General features: G+C 52.1%; 1 protein-coding gene across 11 annotated transcripts in view; it reads left to right on the top strand.

The window, feature by feature from the left end:
• NTM (neurotrimin) overlaps positions 1–18,345 on the top strand; it is a 943,285-nt gene that overhangs the window by 881,633 nt on the left and 43,307 nt on the right. For 4 of the 11 annotated variants that reach the window (XM_073657487.1, XM_073657490.1, XM_073657483.1 and 1 more), the window contains exons 5-9: positions 1,934–2,068; positions 7,405–7,525; positions 8,827–8,978; positions 13,008–13,043; positions 14,363–14,395. In XM_073657487.1, the coding sequence (XP_073513588.1) occupies positions 1,934–2,068; positions 7,405–7,525; positions 8,827–8,978; positions 13,008–13,043; positions 14,363–14,395 (477 nt within the window). The remainder of the gene's footprint in view (positions 1–1,933; positions 2,069–7,404; positions 7,526–8,826; positions 8,979–13,007; positions 13,044–14,362; positions 14,396–18,345) is intronic. The other 7 variants (XM_073657489.1, XM_073657492.1, XM_073657486.1 and 4 more) reach the window with 3 other exon arrangements.

Here is an 18,345-nt window from a genome sequence, read left to right as displayed (position 1 = left end):
ACCACTTCTGTACGTGTGTTGGTAGCGCGCAGCACCACTTTTGTACGTGTGTTGGTAGCGCGCAGCACCACTTTTGTACGTGTGTTGGTAGCGCGCAGCACCACTTTTGTACGTGTGTTGGTAGCGCGCAGCACCACTTTTGTACGTGTGTGGGTAGCGCGCAGCACCACTTTTGTACGTGTGTGGGTAGCGCGCAGCACCACTTTTGTACGTGTGTTGGTAGCGCGCAGCACCACTTTTGTACGTGTGTGGGTAGCGCTCAGCACCACTTTTGTACGTGTGTGGGTAGCGCACAGTACCACTTTTGTACGTGTGTGGGTAGCGCACAGTACCACTTCTGTATCAGACCCGTTGATGTGCTCTCCACCGCGACACAACCGTCGCCTGCCCTGCCGCACCTGCCGCCCTTCCCCCCTTCTCTGCCACAGAGATGATTTTAAGGAAGATTTGCCATAAATGAAACCTTTTCATGGGCATTGGGGAGGGCCGCGAGCTTTCTTTTTCACTGGATGTACCACTTCTGTAAGTTCAGGGGCAAACACTGGGAGCCATGGGCCCTTGTGCAGAAATGTTTCGGGACCTCTGTTCCAGAGACCACCGAGCCCTGCATGTCCCATGGAGCAGGAATGGAGCAGCGGTGCGCTTGCGGGGGATGTTATGCTCACATGGGGCTCAGCAGCTGTCACATGACTTCACCTTACAACTTGTACATGGATGATGGTGGTCATAATGAGGATGATGAGCATGTGGTTATGTTCTTCTGTTGCTCTCTGTTATCTACTGCTCACTGTCTTGTTATCATGGGGATATCACGACAGAGAGGGGTCAGAAGATCGCAGCGTTCGGCTACACGCACGCCTGCACTGGATGGATCTGCTTTGCCTTCCAGTTAGCTGTGCAGATTTCTCTTGCTCTGTTGTTGCAGTTCTGTTTGTCTCCTAGAGCTCTCCGCCCTGAGTTCTCAGCTGTTCTGATTTCTCCACTCCCCTGTGATATAATTCCTCACCTCTTAGCTTGAGTAGTTGCCAGTGATAGCTTGCTGTGACCTGGTTTGGAGGTGTAAGCTGAGTGAAGAGTGGTCGTCTCTGGAGATATGTTTGGAAGTTTGAGTGTCTTCCTCACCTTACCCCCTGTTTGGTTGGCCTCACCTCGTCCTTCCCCTTCCTGTAGCTTGTGTTGTAGCTGTTTTGATTCTGGCCCAATAGTCAGATATGCCGGATCACCAGTGAGGCCGAATTAAGAGATTTGGCCCTCCGATATTACGAGCGCTCAGAGAAATGACCGCAGCACAGGTCGTGAGCACATCGGTTTTTGTTTATTCACACCAAGAGTAATACTTTTTATACCATTTACAAGCAATGTAACTCATTGCAGCCCGCGTAACCTCCCTGCCCTTTGTCCAGGTCATGATGACTTTATTCAGGAGTTATCAGAATGTTACATGTGAGATAAGAAGCATAAGATCCTTGAGGGGAGACTGCGAGACTGGATAACTCGAAACAAAGTATGAGATGGAGAAAGGTCCGGAATCTAGAGGATGTAGAGAAATCTAGAGCCGAGGGGGAAAACTTGAGCCCTTCTAGATCGCTTGGGAGCGCTGAGTGATTGCGGTCTTCTTCTATCCCTGTCTGCTTCCCTTTGTGTCCTTATATTAGAGCGTGACTAAAGTGTCTGCTGCCCTACGCACCAGTCATTGTCCTTCTCAGGGTAAGACAGTGATAGGAACGCGATCGCCGCACGGGGTGAAGAACCCATGTGGGGGCGCTGCTGAGCTTAGGGTTGCGCAGGACAAGTGTCAGGGGCATCCCGCTTTAATCTTTCTCTAGTGGCGGAGCTTCTGTCCGCAGTGACACCGCTCCTCTGATCAGACCCGTGATGGCGTGTAATGGACCCATGTGCAGCGGCGTGTGACACGCGTGTCTTTATTTTCCAGCACACGGCTTCATGAGTGAGGATGAGTATCTGGAGATCACCGGGATCACACGGGATCAGTCTGGTGTCTACGAGTGCAGCGCCACCAATGATGTGTCCTCCCCGGACATCCGAAGGGTTAAAGTTACTGTCAACTGTAAGTAAATCATCCAGAATTGTAATGCCCATGTTATAGCTGTACCCAGCGAGCGATTAATGGACGAGGGTCTGCCACACTTACTAAGTCAATGCTCTGCGCATGTAAAAGGGCGAAGCTGACCCTGCCAAAGCCTGCACATCTCATACATCCCACCTGTCATTATATACAGGAGATGCCCAGGTTATACCGGCTGTACATATATAATTATACACAGGAGATGCCCAGGTTATACCGGCTGTACATATATAATTATACACAGGAGATGCCCAGGTTATACCGGCTGTACATATATAATTATACACAGGAGATGCCCAGGTTATACCGGCTGTACATATATAATTATACACAGGAGATGCCCAGGTTATACCGGCTGTACATATATAATTATATACAGGAGATGCCCAGGTTATACCTGCTGTACATATATAATTATATACAGGAGATGCCCAGGTTATACCTGCTGTACATATATAATTATATACAGGAGATGCCCAGGTTATACCAGCTGTACATATATAATTATACACAGGAGATGCCCAGGTTATACCGGCTGTACATATATAATTATATACAAGAGATGCCCAGGTTATACCGGCTGTACATATATAATTATACACAGGAGATGCCCAGGTTATACCAGCAGTACATATATAATTATATACAGGAGATGCCCAGGTTATACCGGCTGTACATATATAATTATATACAAGAGATGCCCAGGTTATACCAGCTGTACATATATAATTATACACAGGAGATGCCCAGGTTATACCGGCTGTACATATATAATTATACACAGGAGATGCCCAGGTTATACCAGCTGTACATATATAATTATACACAGGAGATGCCCAGGTTATACCGGCTGTACATATATAATTATATACAGGAGATGCCCAGGTTATACCGGCTGTACATATATAATTATACACAGGAGATGCCCAGGTTATACCGGCTGTACATATATAATTATACACAGGAGATGCCCAGGTTATACCAGCTGTACATATATAATTATACACAGGAGATGCCCAGGTTATACCGGCTGTACATATATAATTATACACAGGAGATGCCCAGGTTATACCAGCTGTACATATATAATTATACACAGGAGATGCCCAGGTTATACCGGCTGTACATATATAATTATACACAGGAGATGCCCAGGTTATACCAGCTGTACATATATAATTATACACAGGAGATGCCCAGGTTATACCGGCTGTACATATATAATTATACACAGGAGATGCCCAGGTTATACCAGCTGTACATATATAATTATACACAGGAGATGCCCAGGTTATACCGGCTGTACATATATAATTATATGCAGGAGATGCCCAGGTTATACCAGATGCACATGTATAATTATATACAAGAGATGCCCAGGTTATACCGACTGTACATATATAATTATACACAGGAGATGCCCAGGTTATACCAGATGCACATGTATAATTATATACAAGAGATGCCCAGGTTATACCGACTGTTCATATATAATTATATACAGGAGATGCCCAGGTTATACCAGCTGTACATGTATAATTATATACAAGAGATGCCCAGGTTATACCGGCTGTACATGTATAATTATACACAGGAGATGCCCAGGTTATACCAGCTGTACATATATAATTATACACAGGAGATGCCCAGGTTATACCGGCTGTACATATATAATTATACACAGGAGATGCCCAGGTTATACCAGATGCACATGTATAATTATATACAGGAGATGCCCAGGTTATACCGACTGTACATATATAATTATATACAGGAGATGCCCAGGTTATACCGGCTGTACATATATAATTATACACAGGAGATGCCCAGGTTATACCGGCTGTACATATATAATTATACACAGGAGATGCCCAGGTTATACCGGCTGTACATATATAATTATACACAGGAGATGCCCAGGTTATACCAGCTGTACATATATAATTATACACCGGAGATGCCCAGGTTATACCAGCTGTACATATATAATTATACACAGGAGATGCCCAGGTTATACCGGCTGTACATATATAATTATACACAGGAGATGCCCAGGTTATACCAGATGCACATGTATAATTATATACAGGAGATGCCCAGGTTATACCGACTGTACATATATAATTATACACAGGAGATGCCCAGGTTATACCAGCTGTACATATATAATTATATACAGGAGATGCCCAGGTTATACCGGCTGTACATATATAATTATACACAGGAGATGCCCAGGTTATACCAGCTGTACATATATAATTATACACAGGAGATGCCCAGGTTATACCAGCTGTACATATATAATTATATACAGGAGATACCCAGGTTATACCGGCTGTACATATATAATTATATACAGGAGATGTCCAGGTTATACCGGCTGTACATATATAATTATATACAGGAGATGCCCAGGTTATACCGGCTGTACATATATAATTATATACAGGAGATGTCCAGGTTATACCGGCTGTACATATATAATTATACACAGGAGATGCCCAGGTTATACCAGCTGTACATATATAATTATATACAGGAGATACCCAGGTTATACCAGCTGTACATATATAATTATATACAGGAGATGCCCAGGTTATACCAGCTGTACATATATAATTATATACAGGAGATACCCAGGTTATACCGGCTGTACATATATAATTATATACAGGAGATGCCCAGGTTATACCGGCTGTACATATATAATTATATACAGGAGATGTCCAGGTTATACCGGCTGTACATATATAATTATACACAGGAGATGCCCAGGTTATACCGGCTGTACATATATATTGTATGTACACACTGGTGCATGTTGTACCTGTGTTCCTTGTTCGGCTGCTCCTCGAGGATTTCTCCTTTTCGGCCCCTCTATGTGGTGTTAATGTAAAAGACTGAGGTGGGGTTCCCCCTCCCCCCACCTAGTTTTTGATAACCAGTCCAGGTAAAGCAGACACCTGGGGGCGGACATTATCAGGCTGGAAGGTCCATGGGAAGTTATTAAAAAATACAAACCTATCCAGTCCAGCGATCCGCCATAGCCCACGAATGGGAACCTAGAGGACAACAAATAAAAACAAGACGTGCGCCTCAGTCACTAATTTATTATTACCCGGACGTAATCCATGGCGATCCCACGACGTCCAGCGCTCTGTACAGCAGGCTATGCAGCGGCGGTCTGAGAACGAGGCCTCATAGGTCCCGGTGATGTCTCACGAGCGATGACACAGTAACTACACCGCTCAGAGCCGCCGGGTCTCATAGAGGGCAGCGTGTCTCGGCGACTCCGATGAGCGGTCTAGTTACTGATGTCACCGCTGTTCAGAGCCGCCAGGTCTCATAGAGGGCAGCATGTCTCAGCGACTCTGATGAGCGGTCTAGTTACTGATGTCACCGCTGTTCAGAGCCGCCGGGTCTCGGTCACTCCGATGAGCGGTCTAGTTACTGATGTCACCGCTGTTCAGAGCCGCCGGGTCTCATAGAGGGCAGCGTGTCTCGGTCACTCCGATGAGCGGTCTAGTTACTGATGTCACCGCTGTTCAGAGCCGCCGGGTCTCATAGAGGGCAGCGTGTCTCGGTCACTCCGATGAGCGGTCTAGTTACTGATGTCACCGCTGTTCAGAGCCGCCGGGTCTCATAGAGGGCAGCGTGTCTCGGTGACTCCGATGAGCGGTCTAGTTACTGATGTCACCGCTGTTCAGAGCCGCCGGGTCTTGCGGGAGCAGCTCTGATTTTGTACTGCAACCACAGGACACTCCCAGTGATGCCTCATGCGCGATGACGTTACTGATGTCACCAAGCGCGAGATATCACCGGGACCTATGAGGCCTCGTTCTCAGACCGCCGCTCCATAGCCTGCTGTACAGAAGCGCTGGACGTCGTGGGATCGCCAAGGATTATCTATTATCTATCTATCATCTATATATTATCTATGTGTGAAGATCTGAGGTTGTGAGTTATAAGTAATCACCTCGGCAGGTTAATGATGCACCAATATTCTATTAATCACATCCATGGTAATAAAGCAGTTCCAGGTAAATGGCCAAAATCCAGTTCTTTCAGTCCTCAAGTTCCCAATCTGGGTCCAGTAGTTCCACTGCCTTTGTATCAGGCCATACTCACTGTCTCCCAACTTGTGGTTGGCCACAGATTTCGTATCTCCAGCCTGTATAGTCCGTAGTCAGTGTCCACGATCATCCAGACGGCAGATAAAACGATGGAAGCACAGGTATCCAGCAGCAACAGTCCTTCAAGAAAGTTTAAATCCAAACGACATAATGGTAACATGTTTATCCACCCATCCTTCCAAGTCCACGGTCTCCATCCTCTTCCTTCAATCCTTGCACACAACTCTCTAAAACATGTCTCCACTTTCTTCCACTGGGATCAGTCCCCTCCCAGGTCAGAAATGATCACACCCTCCCCCTTAAACATTCACTGTTCACTGCATGTAAGACCCCCTGTGGTGACGGCTCCACTGTGTCCACAATCTACACTCACACAATGAGATTATTGGCTGTTGAAACAATGGTCTCCTGAGATAAAGATGAGAATGCCGGACATTTTACAAGTGAATCTAGTGCGCATACTGATAATTAAGCAGAACTATATAAAACATCACTAATAAAGCACAAAAATAATCTTGACAAAAATGGTGGTCCGTTCCTGGAAAAGTATCATAGTCTTTAGTAAGTGGGCAGCTCCTCACACTATCTGTTATCTATTTTCTATTATCTGTCATCTATCTGTTTTATTCTGAGGGTTCGGGCTGGGAGTTGCTGTACTTGGCTGATGAAATGTCAGTTTCCTTTGAGATGTATATATCTATCTATATCTGGCGGTATACTCATGGTCCGTGTGCCCCTCCATTTCTTTCTCGCACCCATTGACTTGCATTGGCGAGTCTTGTCTGATTGGAGCTGAGGAGAAGCTCACAGATCAGCGTGACCTCATTGGGTAACATTGGTCACTGTCGGATGTTTCTCACATTGCATTACTCCGTATTTTACGCCAGTGTGAACATGGCCTAAGGCTGGTCATTTCTTGCTTTCCACGTGTGGTTCAGCGCCACTCCCTGAGATGTGTCCTCGGCTCGACCTGTCTGCGCTTCCCTGCCCCGCCGCCTTCCCTGCCTCGCCGCCTTCCCTGCCCCGCCGCCTTCCCTGCCCCGCCGCCTTCCCTGCCCCGCCGCCTTCCCTGCCCCGCCGCCTTCCGTCATCTCTGCGCCATCTTCCGTGCGATTGGACTGCGATACTTGGACGATTCATCCCTTGTTACTTTTTTGCTATTGACGATTGCCTTTTTTTTTGCAGATCCACCTTATATTTTAGATGCACGGAATATTGGGGTCCCATTGGGACATCATGGAATCCTGCAGTGCGATGCTCTGGCCGTCCCTGCCGCTGAATTCCTCTGGTACAAGGAAGACAAGAGGTGTGAATTTTGTCAAAGCTGTTTCCTAGGGACCAGTGGTGATATTGTATTAAAATTGCGCAGAGTCCCAAGATGGTGAAGTGCAGGATTGAGTTGCACAATGATAGGGGTCTCCATGGTGAAGTCCTGGCAATAAGAAACATGGGAGAGTAGCAGAATCTACTCACCTGGTGGAGCTGTGACGGTCAGGCACAACTCTAATGAGAGTAGTAGTGAAGTGGTAGTCCTCCTATAGACTGCTGCTTCGCTCATTAAAGACAGAGCGGTGCAATGAAACAGTTGCATCCATCCAACCCTCCCACTCCTGTGCCTTTCCCCTTTGCTCTCCCGCTCCTGTGCCTTTCCCCTTTGCCCTCCTGCACTAGGGCCGGGAGGGCGGGGCGGAGGCGCACTAGGGCCGGAGGGCGGAGGCGCACTAGGGCTGGGAGGGCGGGGCGGAGGCGCACTAGTGCTTGGGGGGGCGGGGTGGGGCGGAGGCGCACTAGTGCTGGTGGGGGCGGGGGGGGGGGCGGAGGCGCACTAGGGCCGGGGGGTGGGGCGGAGGCGCACTAGGGCTGGGAGGGCGGGGCAGAGGCGCACTAGGGCTGGGAGGGCGGGGCAGAGGCGCACTAGGGCCGGGGGGTGGAGCGGAGGCGCACTAGGGCTGGGAGGGCGGGGCGGAGGCGCACTAGGGCCGGGGGGTGGGGCGGAGGCGCACTAGGGCCGGGGGGGCGGAGGCGCACTAGGGCTGGGAGGAGGGCGGGGCGGAGGCGCACTAGTGCTGGGGGGGCGGGGCGGAGGCGCACTAGTGCTGGGGGGGCGGGGTGGGGCGGAGGCGCACTAGGGCCGGGGGGTGGGGTGGAGGCACACTAGGGCTGGGAGGGCGGGGCGAAGGCGCACTAGGGCCAGGGGGCGGAGGCGCACTAGGGCTGGGGGGGCGGGGTGGGGGCGCACTAGGGCCAGGGGGCGGAGGCGCACTAGGGCTGGGAGGGCGGGGCGGAGGCGCACTAGGGCCGGGGGGCGGGGCGGAGGCGCACTAGGGCCGGGGGGGCGGAGGCGCACTAGGGCCGGGGGGGCGGAGGCGCACTAGGGCTGGGAGAGCGGGGCGGAGGCGCACTAGGGCTGGGAGGGCGGGGCGGAGGCGCACTAGGGCCGGGGGGTGGAGGCGCACTAGGGCCGGGGGGCGGAGGCGCACTAGGGCTGGGGGGGCGGGGCGGAGGCGCACTAGTGCCGGGGGGGGGCGGGGCGTAGAGTAGAAGAATATGGGCTGAGACGATTCCAGTTGTCTGTCTTATTAATAATGAGGGACTGTTTCTTTGCAGGCTGAGTGACTCCAGGAAAGGAGTGAAGGTGGAGAACAGGGAGACGTTTTCCCGTGTCACGTTCTTCAATGTTTCTGAACAAGATTATGGGAACTACACGTGTGTGGCCATGAACCGGTTGGGACACAGCAATGCCAGCGTCATTCTCTTTGGTAAGTCCCGTGCTGGACGGGGGGGCGCACTGCATGCTGGACGGGGGGCGCACTGCATGCTGAACACCCTGTAAGCGATCTCCGAGATAGCAGACCTCCTGTGATCCTTGAGAGGCCGCCGTTGCTCATGTGCTGCTGGAAGACGCAGAAGCTAGCAAGCATTTTTTCCAGTGGTGCTTGAAGGACTGTCTGCACACGGTGCCATTGCCCGGCCTTGTGAAGTGCCGGTTTCGCCCGCGAGGTTTCGTCAGGGCCCAGAGGAGCGGGAGATAATAGAGGTTTTCCGGAGAAATCCGGGATAATGGAGTAATTCATCCCCGTGCTTAGACCTGATGAACCCGTGTGTGTCTGCTTCCTCGTCTGTGGTGTATTCTGTGCCCGGTCTCGGGGGGCTGAAGGCCGGTCGCTCGCCGTCTGCCAGGTTGTGGGGTGCGGAGGGGGACAGGCGCGGTCCCTCATTACTGAGTGTATTAGTAACTGCTCCCCATCATATCAGTCATGTGGCTGCAGCAAATGTGAACAGGACCTATTGTTCCCCGGTGATATTGGGAGAACCCCATGTTCTCAGCACAAAGATCTCATGTGTTTGTCATTATTAGCCTCTCTGCTTCCGATACTGGTATCATTGTGGTTGGGTACTGTAGGGAGCATTACTATGGGGGGGCTCCTGGCTGGTCACCCCTGACCTCGGGGGTGTATGATGTACTGTAGGGAGCATTACTATGGGGGGGCTCTTGGCTGGTCACCCCTCACCTCGGGGTGTATGATGTACTTTGGGTCCTGGTATCATTGTGGTTGGGTACTGTAGGGAGCATTACTATGAGGGTGCTCTTGGCTGGTCACCCCTGACCTCGGGGGTGTATGATGTACTTTGGGTCCTAGTATCATTGTGGTTGGGTACTGTAGGGAGCATTACTATGGGGGGGTTCTTGGCTGGTCACCCCTGACCTCGGGGTGTATGATGTACTTTGGGTCCTGGTATCATTGTGGTTGGGTACTGTAGGGAGCATTACTATGGGGGGGCTCTTGGCTGGTCACCCCTCACCTCGGGGTGTATGATGTACTTTGGGTCCTGGTATCATTGTGGTTGGGTACTGTAGGGAGCATTACTATGGGGGTCTCTTGGATGGTCACCCCTGACCTCGGGGGTGTATGATGTACTTTGGATCTTGGTATCATTGTGGTTGGGTACTGTAGGGAGCATTACTATGGGGGGGCTCTTGGCTGGTCACCCCTCACCTCGGGGTGTATGATGTACTTTGGGTCCTGGTATCATTGTGGTTAGGTACTGTAGGGAGCATTACTATGGGGGGGCTCTTGGCTGGTCACCCCTGACCTCGGGGGTGTATGATGTACTTTGGGTCTTGGTATCATTGTGGTTGGGTACTGTAGGGAGCATTACTATGGGAGGGCTCTTGGCTGGTCACCCCTCACCTCGGGGTGTATGATGTACTTTGGATCTTGGTATCATTGTGGTTGGGTACTGTAGGGAGCATTACTATGGGGGGGCTCTTGGCTGGTCACCCCTGACCTCGGGGGTGTATGATGTACTTTGGATCTTGGTATCATTGTGGTTGGGTACTGTAGGGAGCATTACTATGGGGGGGCTCTTGGCTGGTCACCCCTCACCTCGGGGTGTATGATGTACTTTGGATCTTGGTATCATTGTGGTTAGGTACTGTAGGGAGCATTACTATGGGGGTCTCTTGGATGGTCACCCCTGACCTCGGGGGTGTATGATGTACTTTGGATCTTGGTATCGTGGTTGGGTACTGTAGGGAGCATTACTATGGGTGGGCTCTTGGCTGGTCACCCCTGACCTCGGGGGTGTATGATGTACTTTGGGTCTTGGTATCATTGTGGTTAGGTACTGTAGGGAGCATTACTATGGAGGTCTCTTGGCTGGTCACCCCTGACCTCGGGGGTGTATGATGTACTTTGGGTCCTGGTATCATTGTGGTTGGGTACTGTAGGGAGCATTACTATGAGGGGGCTCTTGGCTGGTCACCCCTGACCTCGGGGGTGTATGAAGTACTTTGGGTCCTGGTATCATTGTGGTTGGGTACTGTAGGGAGCATTACTATGGGGGGGCTCTTGGCTGGTCACCCCTGACCTCGGGGGTGTATGAAGTACTTTGGGTCTTGGTATCATTGTGGTTAGGTACTGTAGGGAGCATTACTATGGGGGGGCTCTTGGCTGGTCACCCCTGACCTCGGGGGTGTATGATGTACTTTGGGTCCTGGTATCATTGTGGTTGGGTACTGTAGGGAGCATTGCTATGGGGGGGGCTCTTGGCTGGTCATCCCTGACCTCGAGAGTGTATGATGTACTTTGGGTCCTGGTATCATTGTGGTTGGGTACTGTAGGGAGCATTACTATGGGGGGGCTCTTGACTGGTCACCCCTCACCTCGGGAGTGTATGATGTACTTTGGGTCTTGGTATCATTGTGGTTGGGTACTGTAGGGAGCATTACTATGGGGGGGCTCTTGGCTGGTCACCCCTGACCTCGGGAGTGTATGATGTACTTTGGGTCTTGGTATCATTGTGGTTGGGTACTGTAGGGAGCATTACTATGGGGGGGCTCTTGGCTGGTCACCCCTGACCTCGGGGGTGTATGATGTACTTTGGGTCCTGGTATCATTGTGGTTGGGTACTGTAGGGAGCATTACTATGGGGGTCTCTTGGATGGTCACCCCTCACCTCGGGGGTGTATGATGTACTTTGGGTCCTGGTATCATTGTGGTTGGGTACTGTAGGGAGCATTACTATGGGGGGGCTCTTGGCTGGTCACCCCTGACGTCAGGGGTGTATGATGTACTTTGGGTCCTGATATCATTGTGGTTGGGTACTGTAGGGAGCATTACTATGGGGGGGCTCTTGGCTGGTCACCCCTGACGTCGGGAGTGTATGATGTACTTTGGGTCCTGGTATCATTGTGGTTGGGTACTGTAGGGAGTATTATCGTGGGGGGGCTCTTGGCTGGTCACCCCTGACCTCAGGGGTGTATGATGTACTTTGGGTCTTGGTATCATTGTGGTTGGGTACTGTAGGGAGCATTACTATGGGTGGGCTCTTGGCTGGTCACCCCTGACCTCGGGGGTGTATGATGTACTTTGGGTCCTGGTATCATTGTGGTTAGGTACTGTAGGGAGTATTACCGTGGGGGGGCTCCTGGCTGGTCACCCCTGACTTCGGGGGTGTATGATGTACTTTGGGTCTTGGTATCATTGTGGTTAGGTACTGTAGGGAGCATTACTATGGGGGGGCTCCTGGCTGGTCACCCCTGACCTCGGGGGTGTATGATGTACTTTGGGTCTTGGTATCATTGTGGTTAGGTACTGTAGGGAGTATTACTATGGGGGGGCTCTTGGCTGGTCACCCCGGTCGTCGGGGGTGTATGATGTACTTTGGGTCTTGGTATCATTGTGGTTAGGTACTGTAGGGAGCATTACTATGGGGGGGCTCTTGGCTGGTCACCCCTGACCTCGGGGGTGTATGATGTACTTTGGGTCCTGGTATCATTGTGGTTAGGTACTGTAGGGAGTATTACTATGGGGGGGCTCTTGGCTGGTCACCCCGGTCGTCGGGGGTGTATGATGTACTTTGGGTCCTGGTATCATTGTGGTTGGGTACTGTAGGGAGCATTACTATGGGGGGGCTCTTGGCTGGTCACCCCTGACCTCGGGGGTGTATGATGTACTTTGGGTCCTGGTATCATTGTGGTTAGGTACTGTAGGGAGTATTACCGTGGGGGGGGGCTCCTGGCTGGTCACCCCTGACCTTGGGGGTCTATGCTATTCACGCACTCATCCACACACAAGATTGTGCTGCTGATTTCCCCTGACACCTCATGTAATCACTGTAGATTAGTATGGCAGAAGTTCCCATCGGTGGAAGCTCGATATCCAGACCTATCGGAGGATTTGCTAAACCTTTTTATGGCTGATTTGATTAGATGTCTTCTATATTTCTGTGGAGTAAACGTCGCCCCTTTTATCCCCCTGCCTCATGTCTCCTACCATTTGTAGAAACATCCCAGTCCACCAGTTCACCTTTGCTACAAGGTCAGTACACTTGCCCCCTGTCTTGTGTCTGCCCCTTGTCCGTGCGCTGAGTGTGAGCTGTAATGTTCCCGGTCTGGACCTCTGTGTGCCTCTCTGTGGAGGTGGTTACTGCCCCTCATGTGCCTGTGATGGTATCTGATCCGGTACCTGGATGGGTCATACCATATATAACCTGCTCATGTGTCAGCCAGACATGCACTCATCCTCCATCTCCGCAGCTTTTCATGGTGTCTTGTTCTTGACTCTGCTCATAGTCCTGTTTTCTGCCCCTTCTTTTCTAACCTTTGTTTGCTCGCCCTCCTGTCTGCAGGCCCAGTCTCAGGACTTGTCTATTCTTCCTGGGTGCTCGGGACTCTCGTCTGTGCTTCCTGGGGGCTCGAGACTCTCGTCTGTGCTTCCTGGGGGCTCGGGACTCTCGTCTGTGCTTCCTGAGGGCTCTGGACTCTCGTCTGTGCTTCCTGAGGGCTCGGGACTCTCGTCTGTGCTTCCTGAGGGCTCGGGACTCTCGTCTGTGCTTCCTGGGGGCTCGGGGCTCTCGTCTGTGCTTCCTGAGGGCTCGGGGCTCTCGTCTGTGCTTCCTGGGGGCTCGGGGCTCTCGTCTGTGCTTCCTGAGGGCTCGGGACTCTCGTCTGTGCTTCCTGAGGGCTCGGGGCTCTCGTCTGTGCTTCCTGAGGGCTCGGGGCTCTCGTCTGTGCTTCCTGGGGGCTCGGGGCTCTCGTCTGTGCTTCCTGGGGGCTCGGGGCTCTCGTCTGTGCTTCCTGGGGGCTCGGGGCTCTCGTCTGTGCTTCCTGGGGGCTCGGGGCTCTCGTCTGTGCTTCCTGGGGGCTCGGGGCTCTCGTCTGTGCTTCCTGGGGGCTCGGGGCTCTCGTCTGTGCTTCCTGGGGGCTCGGGGCTCTCGTCTGTGCTTCCTGGGGGCTCGGGGCTCTCGTCTGTGCTTCCTGGGGGCTCGGGGCTCTCGTCTGTGCTTCCTGGGGGCTCGGGGCTCTCGTCTGTGCTTCCTGGGGGCTCGGGGCTCTCGTCTGTGCTTCCTGGGGGCTCGGGGCTCTCGTCTGTGCTTCCTGGGGGCTCGGGGCTCTCGTCTGTGCTTCCCGGGGCCTTTAGTCTTCTGTGTCCTGTAGAAATGAGAGTAGAGGAAGTTGTGACGGACAGGGATAGCACATTGCTTACTATCCAGCTGTACACAGCCTGATTGATGTGGTCATGAAGCCTTGGGCATTTAGGGAGCTGAGGAATGTTGTCTGTGAAGTTGTGTAGCGAGTGTCTGGCTATTTTTTATGGCCATTTCTGTTACCCTAATAAACAATGTTTTTGATTTTTAGAAGAAAGCAGAGCTGCCTTGACCCCCCTTAAAGGTTAGTATACCATATTGCTACCGCTCCCCCGGCTTCCTGCCTAGCTGCTCGCCCGCTTCTAATACCAATAACACGACCACTGTCCCCTGATGAGCTGGTGATTAATATAGTGGAGTGTAGGGGCCACCCTGGTGAGTAGGGGCCACCCTGGTGAGTAGGGGCCACCTGGTGAGTAGGGGCCAGGGGTCATGGCGTCCTTACTGTCTCTGTATCCTCGTGCGCTGATTACCGGCTGCGGCTCTCGGCCTCTCTGGATATCATCTCACTGTGCTGCGTCCGGCAGAGTGCGGCTCACTTGTGCATGTCTCCTCCTGCACGGCCACACCTAAGAGGAATGCATGCATCTGAGCTGTGTGCCGGCTGTATCTAAGCTGTGCCATACATCCAGATACTGCTGCTCTAGAAGCAATAGCACAGGGCCCTTTACGCTCCGTACCACTGTGACCCACCCCCCTCCATTATCAGACTATGGGGTTTACGCTCCGTACCGCTGTGACCCATCCCCCTCCATTATCAGACTATGGGGTTTACGCTCTGTACCGCTGTGACCCACCCCCCTCCATTTTCAGACCATGGGGTTTACGCTCCGTACCGCTGTGACCCATCCCCCTCCATTATCAGGCTATGGGGTTTACGCTCCGTACCGCTGTGACCCATCCCCCTCCATTATCAGACTATGGGGTTTACGCTCCGTACCCCTGTGACCCATCCCCCTCCATTATCAGACTATGGGGTTTACCCTCCGTACCGCTGTGACCCATCCCCCTCCATTATCAGACTATGGGGTTTACCCTCCGTACCGCTGTGACCCATCCCCCTCCATTATCAGAGTAGTGTCTGTAAAGTCTTCTAGGTGTTGTCTAGCGGCTTTTGTAGCCGGCACCGCGGACCTCCACCTCTGTCTGCAGCGGTCAATCAGATGACCCGCTCCCTCCTGTCTCAGGTCTTTTAGCACGAGACCCCATAGACAATCTTTTACCGAGGGGCCTGGGGCTCTGCAGGATGGAGCACAGGGGTCTGTCCTTTTGGGGGGTTTTGATGCTATATGTTGGAGGGTCTCCTGAGCTGCGAGTGGACAATTCCTGGGTCATGCACTGGCATAGCGCTGATTGTAGGATTATCGGCCTGTGCAGCTATCCTCCAATATTTAACCCTTTCAGCCTGCTTTTGTCTACCCATAATTAGCAGCTCATAGACACTGCTTCGACCTTAACCTGAATTGCGGTCAATTGACAAACACTGGATTAATTAGGCAGCTAGTGGTTCACTAAGGTAACGGCAGAAGTCAGGCGTGAAATGTAAAGGGGGTCTTAATAAATGACCCTGCCCCATGGATGAGAAGCTTCCGACCTCCTCCGGTCATCTGCTGCATCCCGCATGCACTGCACCATCACCAAGGATCACCGATCATCTGATCAGCGCCATTTCTACTTCTCGTTTATCTCTGGGGAGCTTTTCATCCTGCAGGTCACAATGTCTTTTACACCAACAATCTCAGTTTTGTATTTGCTGTTCCCTTATAGATTTTTTGGCTTTATAGAGTGTTAATATTGGGGCATGTGAAAGTCAGGTGGTGACGGCTTTGTGTTGGTCTGGCAACACCAGCACCGCGTGGGTTTGACAATAGAGGCTCCGCAAGGGTCTGACGACTGTGGTGGTTCTGGGTGTGTCTGACTGGGGTTCTGGGTGGGTCTGACATTGGTAGCTCCACATGGGTCTGATGAAGTCAGCTCTGGGTGGTTCTGACAATGGCAGCTGTGGGTGGGTCTGACGAATGTGGCTCCACATGGGTCTGATGAAGGCACCTCTGGGTGGGTCTGACGTTGGCGGCTCCACATGGTTCTAATGAAGGCACCTCTGGGTGGGTCTGATGTTAGCGGCTCCACATGGGTCTGATGGTCACCTCTGCGTGGGTCTGATGAAATTATCTCTGGGTGGGTATGATGAAGTTGGCTTTGGGTGCGTCTGACATTGGCGGCTCCACATGGGTCTGATGAAGTCAGCTCTGGGTGGTTCTGACAATGGCAGCTGTAGGTGGGTCTGACGAATGTGGCTCCACATGGGTCTGATGAAGGCACCTCTGGGTGGGTCTGACGTTGGCAGCTCCACATGGTTCTAATGAAGGCACCTCTGGGTGGGTCTGATGTTAGCGACTCCACATGGGTCTGATTGTCACCTCTGCGTGGGTCTGATGATTGTGGCTCTACGTGGGTCTGATGAAATTGTTTCTGGGTGGGTCTGATGTTGGCTTCTCTACATGGGTCTGATGAAATTATCTCTGGGTGGGTCTGACGATTGTCGTTCCACATGGGTCTGACGATTGTGGCTACACCAGGGTCTGATGAAGTCGTCTTTGGGTGGGTCTGACTATTGTCGCTCCACATGGGTCTTATGAAGTCGGTTCTGGGTTGGTCTGACAATATGGCTCCACCTGGGTCTGATGAAGTCGGCTTTGGGTGGGTCTGACTATTGTCACTCCACATGGGTCTTATGAAGTCGGCTTTGGGTGAGTCTGACGACTGTAACTTCACCTGGGTCTCATGAAGTCGCCTTTGGGTGAGTCGGACGATTGTGGCTCCACCTGGGTCTGATGAAGTCTGCTTTGGGTGAGTCAGACGATTGTGGCTCCACCTGGGTCCGATGAAGTTGGCTTTGGGTGAGTCTGACGATTGTGGCTCCATCTGAGTCTGATGAAGTCGGCTTTGGGTGGGTCTGACTATTGTCGCTCCACATGGGTCTTATGAAGTCTGTTTTGGGCGAGTCGGACGATTGTGGCTCCACCTGGGTCTGATGAAGTCTGCTTTGGGTGGGTCTGACGATTGTGGCTACACCTGGGTCTGATGAAGTGTGCTTTGGGTGGGTGTGACGATTGTGGCTCCACCTGGGTCTGATGAAGTTGGCTTTGGGTGAGTCTGACGATTGTGGCTCCACCTGGGTCTGATGAAGTTGGCTTTTGGTGGGTCTGACGATTGTGGCTCCACTGGAGTCTGACTATTGTCGCTCCACATGGGTCTTATGAAGTCTGCTTTGGGTGAGTCTGACGATTGTATCCCCACCTGGGTCTGATGAAGTTGGCTTTGGGTGGGTCTGACAATTGTGGCTCCACCTGGGTCTGATGAAGTTGGCTTTGGGTGGGTCTGACAATTGTGGCTACACCTGGGTCTGATGAAGTCTGCTTTGGGTGGGTCTGACGATTGTGGCTCCACCTGGGTCTGATGAAGTCGGCTTTGGGTGGGTCTGACAATTGTGGCTACACCTGGGTCTGATGAAGTCTGCTTTGGGTGGGTCTGACGATTGTGGCTCCATCTGAGTCTGATGAAGTCGGCTTTGGGTGGGTCTGACAATTGTGGCTCCACCTGGGTCTGATGAAGTCTGTTCTGGGTGGGTCTGACTATTGTCGCTCCACGTGGATCTGGTGAAGTCTGCTTTGGACGAGTCTGACAATTGTCGCTCTACCTGGGTATGATGAAGTCTGCTTTCGCTGGGTCTGAGGATTGTAGCTCCACCTGGGTCTGATGAAGTCGGCTTTGGGTGTGTCTGACCAAGTCGGCTCCGGATGGGTCTGACGATTGTGGCTCCACATGGGTCTGATGAAGTCTGCTTTGGGTGGGTCTGACAATTGTCGCTCCATCTGGGTCTGATGAAGTCGGTTCTAGGTGGATCTGACTTTTGCCGCTCCACAGGGTCTGATGAAGTCAGCTTTGGGTGGGTCTGACGATTGTAGCTCCACCTGGGTCTGATGAAGTTGGTCCTGGGTGGGTCTGATGTTGGCTTCTCTACATGGGTCTGATGAAGTCCGCTCTAAATGGGTCTGACTATTGTGGTTCCACCTGGGTCTCATGAAGTCGCCTCTGGGTGGGTCTGACGATTGTGGCTTCAAATGGGTCTGATGAAGTCGGTTCTGGGTGGGTCTGACGATTGTGGCTCCACATGGCTCTGATGAAGTTGGC

This window comes from Phyllobates terribilis, unplaced genomic scaffold, assembly GCF_046119375.1.
Source record: "Phyllobates terribilis strain yellow unplaced genomic scaffold, ASM4611937v1 Scaffold_12__6_contigs__length_324123572, whole genome shotgun sequence".
Taxonomy (NCBI): Eukaryota; Metazoa; Chordata; class Amphibia; order Anura; family Dendrobatidae; genus Phyllobates; species Phyllobates terribilis.
The sequence above is the reverse complement of the archived record's forward strand: the minus strand, read 5'-3'. Positions and strand labels throughout refer to the sequence as shown.